Source organism: Trachurus trachurus (genome assembly GCF_905171665.1).
Source record: "Trachurus trachurus genome assembly, chromosome: 22".
Taxonomy (NCBI): domain Eukaryota; kingdom Metazoa; phylum Chordata; class Actinopteri; order Carangiformes; family Carangidae; genus Trachurus; species Trachurus trachurus.
Genome location: NC_139907.1, coordinates 25,321,172 through 25,333,582, shown reverse-complemented (window position 1 = coordinate 25,333,582; position 12,411 = coordinate 25,321,172). Strand labels below are relative to the sequence as shown.

Below are 12,411 nucleotides of genomic sequence, written 5' to 3'. Positions count from 1 at the left end.
AATGTGCTTGACTCTAATGCTATGATTTAGTGCACAGTGTTAGTTTTAAAATGTGTCTTCCTTGCAAGCAGAAGTCAACGTAACAATACTGAAATCTAAATATCTATTCAATGTGTGACATCACTGTCAGGTAGCTGTAAGTAATACATGTTAGGTTAACTGGCAAGACGCCCACTGCACTGCACAGCAACAAACACTCCTGAGCAACGAGGATGACAAAACTGTCAGTGTTGTCTGATGAATACAGGGATAAAATGGCCAAATAGAATTAAGTCCAAACTGGTATATGGCAAATAAAGCCCATTAAAAACTTAAAATTTACATACCGTAATTTGTTAAAAAAATATTTGAAGAAAACCTCAACATTTTGAACAATGTGATTTCAGTGGCAGGTTAGTCTTAACTGTTCACTCTTGGGTTGTTTGTTGCTGTTCAGAGGTCTTGTAAATTAATGTAACACCTATTAATTACAGCTAACCACAATTTTTGTACTTCTTTTTTTTCATAATAATTTGCTATGTCATTTATCCTGTTGCTTAATATTGCCAACAGCATCGTCCAGTGCTTGCTGCCTGTGAGTGGTGTTCACATCTTCACTTCACGCTACAACTTCCCAAAAAAAATTTAAATGTAGAAACGTATGTGCATATTGAGGTTGCATTTCTTAGTGCACAGACTTTTTTGCGAGACTTGAATTTGTTTCCAATGTTTTTGAATGAAATTGAGGGATCGTGTTCATACTTAATACCATACCAAAGAAAATGGAGGAGAATGAAAAACAAACAAAAAAAAAACACACAAGGACAAATAAAGACTATAACAAAAGATAAATGTTCCATTGAGGTGGGGTGCAAAATGCTTTGTTCTGAGAAGTTGCCTCTTTGGAAAATTAGTAAATCAACTTGACTGGTCACCTGGGAAACTTCAGAAAAAAAAACCTCACCCCACATTTCCTGACCGTCTCATCTTGCCTGTCAAAATTGCTCAATACTCATTCTGGCAGAAGACACTGAATAAGGCATTCCCAGGGTCTGTGGAGGTCATCTAAAGATGGATACATGTTGAAGTGCAAAAAATTCAACAAGAACAATGTACTGTACAAAACTACTACACCACACTTATACCAAAAATATGAACATCGTCCTGTTGAGGAATCTCGGAGCATCATGGCATCTTCTTGGAGAAAGAAAAAAAACACACGACCTTTTATAAAAGTTGGTTGTCTCCGTCCCGCGGTGACCTTTTGTCTCCTTTCTATCGCGCCACCCCCCCCCACAAAAACAGACCCGTGTTAAGATTTGACAGTGCCATTAGGAGTCCAGTTCATCGTAGAGATGGAAGGAAAGGATGTGAGGGAGAACCCCCCCTCCTGCCCGCCCCTCACCTCCGTCCTGCTCCACCTCCTCCAGCAATTAACCCCCTGTCAAACAGAAGGCTGAGCAGAGCCGCGGCCAGGCGCCACCACAGCGGCCCCTGGTTCCTTTGGTTTTGATGATACTGAAACAACAAAAAAGATGAAATGCATGTCAGTTAGTTCACTCTATGAAACTCAATCACACAATGCAGCGCTGAAAATAGCCACTGGTTTGGGTTTTTCGGGAGGGTGAGCCTTGAGTTTGTGTTGGCTGTGATGTACGCTGATTGACAGTGAGGGGGTCAACTGAGAAGACAAAGCCAGACGCTGGAACGATGCTGATATTTTCACAACAGTCTGCCTCTGTCCACAACAATACTTATTGGAGAGGCCTTCCCTTTGTGTGTGGGATCCCCTTCTACACAATCCAGGCATCCCAGCAGACATTCCCGAGCCATAAACACATTCATCATACGGTCACACTTCTTCTAATCTTTCTGGCAGCGACCAGGCAGCAGCCAGTGGCGCAGGAGGACACTCTCTCAGGTTTTTGTAGAGCCAATTGGATTGTGTGTGATTAGGGGAGGATAATGCTATCTCTGCCATTGAGAAGCTGAGATAAGATAATTGCACCAAATGGGATTAGGGAGCCCTCGACGAGAGGCAGGGAGCCTGTAGAAAACACTGCAGGTACAGTAGTCCAGCAGCTCATCTGCAGACGAAAGGCAGACTCCGCCTCGCCTGATAATACTCTTTCTATTTTCAGAACATAAAGGTTGTAAAGTGACTTGCGATCAGTTTTTTTTCCCCCTAACGCACCAAAGTATACAACCATCTCTTGGTAGAAATATCTAAAGTCAGAGATTAGATAAGTCAAATTTACACTTGACTGTTGAGGTAGTGTCCAAATATTGACCTAGTTACCAGCCATTGTGATCGGTCTCTGTGTTTTTCCATACTCTTTATCAATTTGCGGTGAGTATTGCGTGGTGTTGCATAAGCTTTGCCAGGTTCAAACCGACATGTGTACTCCCTACACGCTGTTTGTTCAAAAGAAAAATCAAAACGTAAAAGAAAAAATCACAGTGAATCTTGATAAAACCGGTTCTCTGTTGGATGACATCTAATTCTTGCCTGGGGATATTTTGATAAAGGGCATTATGATAGCATAGCATCTGCCTCATACTGTATAAACACAGGCCATATTTACATGCAGCTCAGAGAGGATGAGCTCACCTCCATACATCAGAGGCTCAACTTGGCGTACCTTGATGCCTTTCAATTTAAAACTAAATTACATGAGACTAGAGTGAGTTACAGCTCTGGGATCAGAGAGGAGGAACGCAGGGCAACTGCACAATTATATTTATATTGTACGTCAGTATGCATAATATTTATATAGTGCTTACAGTTTCAACATTAGATAGTAAAAGCTGCACGAGTTAAACAAGTCCACTGAGGGATTTATCATGCTGCAAAGCTCGTGTTTACTACAAGCTACATGAGAAGCAATTAATCTTTATAAACAGAAACAGAGCGTTCCTGTGACGCTGACCTCCTGCCCTCCGCTCTATTAAGCTGAGAGAACCACAGAGAGAGAGAGAGAAACAAAGAGGTGTGCGCAGGCCTGTCACAACTTAGTCGTGAGTCACGCCACCAACTGTCGAAATGAAAGTTGGGATCTAAATTTAGCCTGGCGATAGAGTCTGGCCAGATGCTTGGTGTCATCACTCTGATCGCTGCGTTATCAGCGTCCCATGCAGGCTGTCTGTCAAACCAGCTGCTCAGAAGCTCTGCCTTATCGCCTGAGCAAACAGGCCAGCCTCGATAGTTGATAGTAAGAACCTGTGGGTTGAGTCACATCAGGGAGGAGGCAAGGAGTCCAGGAAAAGTACAAACAAAGAGCGGTAGTATTGGATGATAGAGGACGGCACTGACGGACACCGGCATCAGCACAAATCATCACAGAACAATGAATGAAAAGTAAATATCCAAACCCAGCCCTGTGTGTTTTTATTTCCAGTGCCCCCCCCCCCCCCCCCCCCCCCCCCTCGCCTCCACAAGTGCTGAAAGGAGAGGGTGTCGTGCCCTCACTGAAACGGGGGAAGAGATAAAGCCACAAACCCTGAGTATGAGCAGACACACACTCAGACGAAAGCGCACACACCCACACACACACATGCGCGCGCGATATTCAACCCTGCTTTCAACACCTCCTATCGAAAGCAACCAGGAGTCGCCTCTTTTTTAAAAAAACATGGGGATGAAACCTAAACCCCCGGCTCAAGCAGTCTTCCTGCCATTGTGACTGTCATTATTGCCGTGTCTCAAATGGCAGGGGCCGGCTAATGTCAGCCGTCCTCCGGGGACCGCCGAGTCCCCTCTAGCCCCTCTCTCCCTCTCTGTCTCTCTCTCTGACTGAGGAGCAATTTATCTGTCAGCATCCACCAGCGCTCCTTCGCTACCTAATCCCCTCCCCACCCCCTCCTCCTCCTTTCTCCGGGGGCCACAGGCTCCCGTGGAGAACACTCACAACCACGGAGCTCGCAAATCCGTCAAGAGGAGCGGCGGACCAAAGGCACTTGGATCGCTCAGGGACAAGTGTCTGCACGGACTAACTGCAATCACCCTACTGACAGCAGCAGACAGCGATGAGAGCTGATGAACAGTAACACTGTTATCTAGTGAGAGTTTTTGTATTGACTGTCAGAGCGTGTGATAGTGAGAAGTGAGAGATGAGCACAAAGCAGAAAAACAAGTATGGGTGTATTCATGCATGAGCATGCACACGTGCGCACATGCACGCACGACACTATTAATTGCACAACCTGAAGCAAACAGGCAACAGGAGAGAAATCACAGAGGAATCAAGCATCCCAGAACACGCATCAGTGCCCGGGTTATAAAAACATCTCTCTGTGACAGCCACACACACACACACACACACACACACACACACACACACACACACACACACACACACACACACACACACACACACACACAGCACAGTCAGCACACGGGCAGATACCTAGCCGTGTGTCAGCAGTTATCACGCTGAGAGTCGGCTCCTGCTCCAACGTAGAAATATTATTCTCTTGATCAGTCATTCAGCACCGCAATATACATGTGTAGAGGATGTGACCTCACAGGGCTGCTCTCACTCTGACTGTCCTAACTGTTGTTTACTCAACCAGCAAAAAAGAAGCTCAAGCCACTTCCTCATCCCCTGACCCAGGCCTGTCTCTGTTGTGCGTCAGTAGATCCACACTTCACAGCACCCCCCCCCACCCCTCACCCCTCCCTGTCTGACTGTCTGGTTGTCTGTGTGCATCTGCCAGTGTCACAATACATGAGTCATGCTGAGCTGTCGGGTATAAATAACTACAGTTTGATAAGCGCATGAGAAAATCTGAAACTGTCTGACACTTCAGGTTTCGGAGTTAAAAGAAAAAAAAAAGAAAAAAAACGTGTATTATAGACAGAGCAGGGTGGGTCCTGTTTCCCAAATGGGAGGTTTTAAGACAACTGAAGATGGTTGTTACTTGATCATTTGAGGTTAATTTCAAAACCTCCATCCCTCATATACAGTATAAGCTTCTACCATCACCCCTCCCCTGATTATGGCTGTATAGACCTCTTATTTGGGTTGTCTCTTGTGGCCGCTCCTCGCCGAGGAAAGGGGCTGACTGGAGACTCCTTGCAACCACAGCTGCTTCCCTCGGGGCTCACGCGCTGAGCTTCGGGTTACAACATGTTTACCTACTCCCGCCACTTCTGCTTTTTCCTGGACGTGTCAGTATGTGCGAATGTGTGTCTAAACGTGCCGCGTTGTGAGTAAATAATGTACGTTTGACTGTTTAACCGCTACCGACGACGAGGCACTCGCACTCTAGTTTTTGATGGTTCGGTGAAAGAAGCAACAGTGTGCTGCAGGGTTTTTTTTACAGCACACCCCCCACACACACAAGTGACATTATTCAGCTGCAGACTTTAAGTGGACAGTGTCACCCTGACCATGGAGCTGCTGTTTTGTTTTTAGGGCCAGGCATCCTCTCCGTGCCACTTGCCTTCGCAGCGCACTGAGGAAACAGGAGGGAGAAAGGGAGAGAGAAATAAACAGGAAGAGGAGGCAGGGGGAGGGCCTGGGGATGGTGAGGTGGGGGAAGGGCTGTCCTGGTTCAGCAATGTCTTTGGCTTTAGGGAAGAGAGAGGAGGAGGAGGAGGAGGGGGGTTTGAGGCGCTGGGCTAAAGTTCTGCATGTGCACAACCTCTTCAAAACAATTATGGAGCAAACGAAATAAAAGAGAGCAAACTTTTGACCCAGTGTAAAACTTTGAGATCCAAAAATGAATAGAAAAAAGTGTGTGACTGTGTTGGTAATGTGTGGACGGAACTTTTTTTTTTTTCTGCTCTGACTTAATAAAAGCGCTCTTATGCCGGCACACATAACACACACTGTCCTCTAGTTTGATATATGCATAATCAGCAGCGTAACACAGCAGTGGAAACCCATAATGATATTTCATCATCTGCTTCTATTCAATCTACAAAATTTTGTTTTAGATTAGTAAAGTTTCTCTTTCCCTCTAGCCCACAAGAGCCACAGCTCCTGCACAGGTAAATCAAAGAGAAACACTTGGCTGTCGGTATATTATCATAGTGCTAATTTCATTTGTAAAATAGTGTATCTCCATAGTAATAATCCATTTTATTTTACCAGCTCTGCTTGAGTGTCCTCTCTAGGCGCTATCTTAATAATAGGGTAGAAATGTGCTTGCCTGGTGGAAATTACAGGTAACAATATATCACTCAGAGGAGTATATTCCTGTGTCAGCTGTCAGGGGAACATTCATAAAACTGACGGCCAATCAGAGTATCACTGAAAAGCTGCACTGTGATGATCAAACTAGAGGCCACGGTGTCCGTCTTTTAGTGTGTGTGCGTCGCTCCTCCTCACCAGTTGTAGATGTTCCCGGTGAAACTGGTCTCCTATCAGCTGGAGTTTCTGGCCAATGCAGGCCTCCACGCTGTGCGCCACGGGCTGCCGTCGTGGTAGCTGCTCCATCCCGTTTTGCTCCCCTCTGCTTCCTTGTCGCCTCACCTCCTGATCCCCGGCAAGCTCGAAATGTGCCGGGAAGTGCAATCGAAAACCTGCGTTGCCTGCGGAGCGTCAAGGCTGATATTAATTATTTTGTGAAACAAGAAGAAGAAGCGTTCTGTCCAACAATCTGGGCACAGCAATGACACCTGATAGGACTTACTGTGATCAGGATTATGCTGATAACGCAACAGTTTCGAAGATCCAAGTCCTACCGGCTTCGACTTCGATCACAACTTTTCCAGCTTTCCTTGCTGTTTCATTTCATTTTAATCAAACGCTATGAGTCATTTCATTCACACACAGCAGCCTTCGCATGACACAGATTTGAGGTCAGCGAGTTGCCACAGAGCTACTTTGGAATGATTACTTGTGTATGGCGCCAATGTAACTTTGCTGTCACCGATAATCAGCTCTCTGTACAGTTGCTGCTTACACAGGTGAGCACTCCTGTCACGTCCCCTCAGTCACAATGCCAGTCTGGCGCCTTTTGAATAGCAAAGCAGCTGGGTACACTCCACACAGACCATAAAAGCTGCCGTGATCGCGACTATCAGGCGCCAGGGGTGAGATCAGTGCAACAACATTGTTGCCCGTTTCTCACAGCAAATCTCAAATAATAGTTCCGTGCTTCAAGTTTTTTACAACGCGCTTATCACGCACAGCCAAAGTCCCATTTTTTACTCTTTTGAAATGTCATCATCAGCCTCACCGTAGAAGAGTGGTCTGGGCTCCTTTGCGACTCCACAGGGCAGCATGCCGTTGTTCAGTGGCAGGGCAGGGCCAGGTGTCTGCGTGGCCCGGTCCTCACACTTTACCTCCCTGAATGTGGTGCGCCAGCAGTGGGGGTCTGGCTCAAACACATCATCCTCCTCATCGTCCATACGGGGGCACTTTGTAAGGAGCAACCTTAAAATCAACAGGAGAGACAATTAAAGAAGTTATTATGACAATTGAAGATAGAAAAAATGCCATCTAGTCAGTATGAATCCCAAATTCCTTCACTAACGCCGGTAACCTTGGATAGGTCTACATTAGGCCCTGATGGGATCATCTCAAACACATTCATTATTCGTTCATTCCTCCAAAAGCGTTCATTATCATTATAGGAAATCTGTCTGGTTTATAATGAGTGCCCTCAAATCAATAAAACCACAGTGGACAAGCTGGGAGGAGAGAATGAGGGAGGGATCATGCCTTCATTTGTGGAAAAGACTTCAGCGCTTATTTAGACAAATGGCTGTGTTCATCTCAATGATGAAACCACACAACTCACTGTGGTTGGGAGCCACATTTACATAGATGGAAGTTAGGGCTGACAGAGTTAAATGAGAGGTAGACTGTCCTCGCTGAGCAGGAGCCTGGATTCTTCATGACCGGCTTACATGGGGTACTTTTACAGCAAACCATAGCAAGTAAACATACAAGTATGTGAAAGACAAACAGAATGTAAACTTGATACCAGGAATAATAAAAAATCTTGTTATGATTCATTAAAGCAATTCTACCACAAGAATCCCAAGGATCACTTGGCAATCTCTCCAATGTAAGTGATGCACTCCACTCAACCCTGAATCATATGGTGGGTCAAAGAGTTATCAAAATATGGGTGAAATTCAAGTTGCCTCACCAACTAACCCCCAAGTCACCATTGAGTTGTAATACAGGGTTAGACTACTACCACACTTCCAAATTAGGGTCCACAGCAAAAGCGTAATGACAGTCTTTGAGGAAAATCCTAAGCCACTCTCCCTGCCCTGGTCTGTCAGCTCGCCAGCTCCCTGAGAGGGAGTTTTAATTTCTTCACCCAACATAAGCAGAGTGGCCTGTCTCTAGCATGCCCAGACCTCACGATATACTGTGTGCGTTCACAATAAACCCTGTGTGTAAAACCACTTAATGCTTTGTTTTGACAAACACAGAGTAAGAACATGGAAGAAAAAAAAAAACAAGGCTCAACTCCTAGGCTATATGTCCAAGGTTTGCCTCCTTGCACCGCTTTACAGTGGCGGGCAGTGAGCTAGTGTTAGTGTCAGCCGGTGGCTCCCCCTGCTGCAAAAAACACAGCAACCGGACAAAAGGGAAGGAGGGAGAGGTGGGGTTAGTGGTTAATGGTGGTGGTGGTGAGGCAGCGCTCTTATTGACACAGTTACATCAGGAGTCTCACATCACATCATTCCCTCCTTATCTAACATTATACACGTCCAGTCCTGAAATGACACATGATCTCCTAAACTTCACAATCTCGCGACATTTCTTTCCCAAAAGTCTAATTACTGTAATAGATCACACGCTAAGCAAACCTGAACGCAAAAATAGGTACAAAACCTGATTTAACTATGTCAGTTGGTGTTGAAGGACACTGCAGTGACGTGAAATAAAGTAAAAAATAAAAGATAAATAAAAAAGTTTAACGACCCCCAGTTCACGCCTTATGTTATTAAGTTATAACTAATCCATTACATTGATTTTAACAATGGAGAAAATGATTGTCACCATATTTCAGTGAAGACTTAAACACGACAGAAACACAGGCAGCAAAACAGACCGACTGTGTGAAGACCATTCACCGACTGAGCTGTGCAAACCGGGAAAGCCGGTATATTTCAAATCTCCGCTGTATGAATGACATGCTGGGCTCAACAAAATACCTCCTTCACTTGGACTCTACTCACGTTTCGGTACAGAAATGAACTCAAAACATGTCCAAACACATTTGTTGCAGCTGTTTCAGCGACAACACCGTGGTTGTTGTTGTTGTTGTTGTTCCCTCCTATGGACGCGAGAGCCTCTTAAATGTTACACTTCGTGCCGACGGCAGGTGCAAAGTGCAAAGTGCAACACCGAGTAGGTGTTTAAATGTATGACCGAGAAGCTTACCACAGAGATGGGCTTCGTTGTTATGGCTGTCTTGTGCTCAGGGGGGAAAAGGACACCGAGTTCAATATCCTGCTAAGTCAAGCGAGTTTAGTCCGTATCACCTCCACGACTACTTCCATTCTGTGAGGAAAACTGCGGCAGGCCGATTTCATTTCGCCGACGTCAGCTCCAAACTGACTCCGCCGCCGGGGCGTGGCGCGGAAAGTTAGTAAATAGCCCTGCATTCACGGCTTTCTCGATAATCGGAAATATGAGTTTCCAAATCGGAAAATGCACGTGAACGCCCGCTCGAGTCGGAACAACAACTCGGAAAGTGGAGTTATTGGAAACAGCTATGGGATTTTTGTTTCAACGATCCGATAAGTTAAATACATCACACTTTATCTGTTGCGTCTTTGTTGCTTCCATGATCCGACCTTTTGTACATGAACACAGCGAAGTCGGAAGAATAGACTCCTCAGCTGGGAAAGTAAGATTATCCAAGGAGCACCTGAACGCAGCACGGTCCTCCTTAAAGCCAGGAGCCTTTCTATCGGCCAACTGCAGTGCACTTCAACCAGAGCAGGGGGCTGTCCCTTTAATGGTGCTTCGCCTCAACCAATCAGTGGGTTTGTTTTTATCCCGCCTTCTCTATGTGTATTCAGACACGTGGACGGGAAATTCCCAGTAGCACGAGACCGCTTTCACGCTACTACTAAACTCATCTGATCAAAAAAAAAAGTGAAGTGCTGTCACAGGGAAGTTGTGTTTAGCGCATGTAGAGAAATGGACTACTACAGCATTACTTTATCCCCTGTCCTTGTCTCATGCAGAGGCCTAAGTAACAGATTACAGTAATAATATGAGTGATTTATTCTATTGTTGGGTTGTGTTCAGAGAATATTAGACTGCCAGTTAAGTTTCTTTGTTATTGTTTTTATATTATTATCCATTTATCTGGGTAGCTATATTGGATTTTTGTAGCCTTGTCAATAAACTGGCAAATACACTGTGCCAAATTATTTCAACGTTGTCCAACATATTTAAACATTATTCACATTTAGGCTAATTGTAGAATGTGATAAGCTTTTGAGCAACCTGACGTGTTTTCTGGTTAAATCAACAAACTCCTCTGAGAAAGTGTTATGACTTTTTATTCACTGCAGGTGGAAATGACAAAGATCCCACTGACCTAGATCTTGATCAATCTAATTATGCACCTGTAGCAGAGCACACAAACAGTTTATTGATATAGATCAGACTTGACACCATACGTTAGGTCTTACAGTCATGACAGTCATAAGAGACTTGCTGGCAACCCATCATAGAAGTGATTAAAACTCTAAACTGTTACAGAGAAATGGTAAAAAAAAATGTATATATATAATTTTTTTTAAATATGCTACAAGTTATAATAGAGAAGAGATTGCCCCTGCACAGCTCAGATAAAATTCCACATTGGTGCAGGTGGTATCATGTTCAAAACATGTTGCTGCTGTTTTTAACAATAAATTAATTGAATGTAGGCTACCCCATTGTGTGTGGTGGAACCTTCTTTTCTTTTTCCATGCTACAAGTTATGTTGCATCTATAAATTAGGCATTACCTAATGTTATAAACACAAACTTTACAAAGTAAATCACATTCACTACTACAGGCACAGATGATAATATTGACTGCATTTCTTAGTAGGCTAATGTCTGTGGAAAATGAAAAGCCACTATAACATTTTTTAATTAAGTATTCAACCTACATATTTCCTCCCCCTAGATTATTTACAACAAGCACATAGCTTGACAGCTAACCATGTCCATGCTGAGTTGATTGTAGTAGGCTTGTTGTTATGAAAGGCACCAGTGACCTGCCCCCTCCCCTCAGTGCTATCACCGATCAATAAACCCTTAGACAGCTGGAGTGGGGCGCACATTCTGCATTCTGCATCACCCCGCCCCCAACTCCTCTGGCGCTCTGCTTGTCCTTCAGCTGTGATCATGTCCCACCACTGAGTTGTGTGAGAAGTCACGGATCTCTGCCTCTTGTGTCCTACTTGAATTGATTTCTTAGGTTTGGATCTTGTCCCACCTGTGGCCCATCCAAAGAGGTGGGGGGTGCAATATAGAAGGAGGTTGGGTGGGGATGGGTTTCCTCATTTATATTGGAAACCCGATCACTTCTTGCATGAGTGAGCAGTGTAAACAACAAAAGGCACAAAGATGTGGGAGCATTAGTTGCAGCAGAGCTCCTTTTCTCCAACATTGTCAGTGACGCTGTTTGCAAGTGCTCATAAACAAGTTCCCACAGACGTCTGAGAACCCTGGGAGAGAGGGCAGGCATCAGTTTATGTTACATCAGAAAGCTGATTCTGAGGAGCAGTACATGCACACCCACACACACACACACTTGGAAAAATGTGTGTGCGCAGACTCGTGCACATAATCATGCACAAACACACATCGCTGCACAATCACATGCCCTACTTCCTCTGTAACATCAAAAGCCCATTCTCCCTCTTGATATCTCATTCTCTATATGAATTTGCGCACAGATCTATCACACAGACACACACACACACACACACACACACATGCTCGCACACACATTGTCTCCACACCAAAACATTCTCAGCATGTGAATCCTGCCTGGAAACTAGAAAGGAGGAGTTTCATTTGCTCCAACTGGACATTTTCCATGGCAACCGCATCTTGACAGCGAGCCAGTTACATGAGACAAGTGCGGCACACTGACCCAATGGCAGAGACCATGCTGAAGCAGTGACCTGATAACAAAAGGGAGCTTGATTTCCTGCCCTCTTTGGCACTCCTCTGCCCTGAAGACACCCACTAATCTGCTGCTTCTATCTTTATATCGCTGCTTCAATTCAAGAAGCATTTCAGGGATTTTTCTAAGAAGACGACACGGTCAGGATCAGCAAAGTGTCAACAGCACTGAAGGATTTGCCAGCATTAGAAACTTTAAGACTGTAGGTTGGCACACAAACACACACACAGGCACTATAGGGATCTGTGTATACCTCCTGTGGGAATAGCCTGGGTGTGTTTATAATGTAATCATGGACATCTGTTGTTTTTAAAGTTAA

General features: G+C 44.8%; 1 protein-coding gene across 1 annotated transcript; it reads right to left on the bottom strand.

Moving 5' to 3' along the window:
• Positions 1-410: 410 nt before the first annotated feature.
• Positions 411-9,471, bottom strand: bmf1 (BCL2 modifying factor 1). The gene is made up of 4 exons (XM_083998756.1): positions 9,336-9,471; positions 7,168-7,364; positions 6,315-6,517; positions 411-1,497 (listed from the first exon to the last, which is right to left on the bottom strand). Exons 2-4 carry the CDS (start codon positions 7,337-7,339, stop codon positions 1,381-1,383), a joined length of 492 nt encoding a protein of 163 aa, XP_083854882.1. The 5' UTR covers positions 7,340-7,364; positions 9,336-9,471; the 3' UTR covers positions 411-1,380.
• Between the last annotated feature and the right edge of the window lie 2,940 nt (positions 9,472-12,411).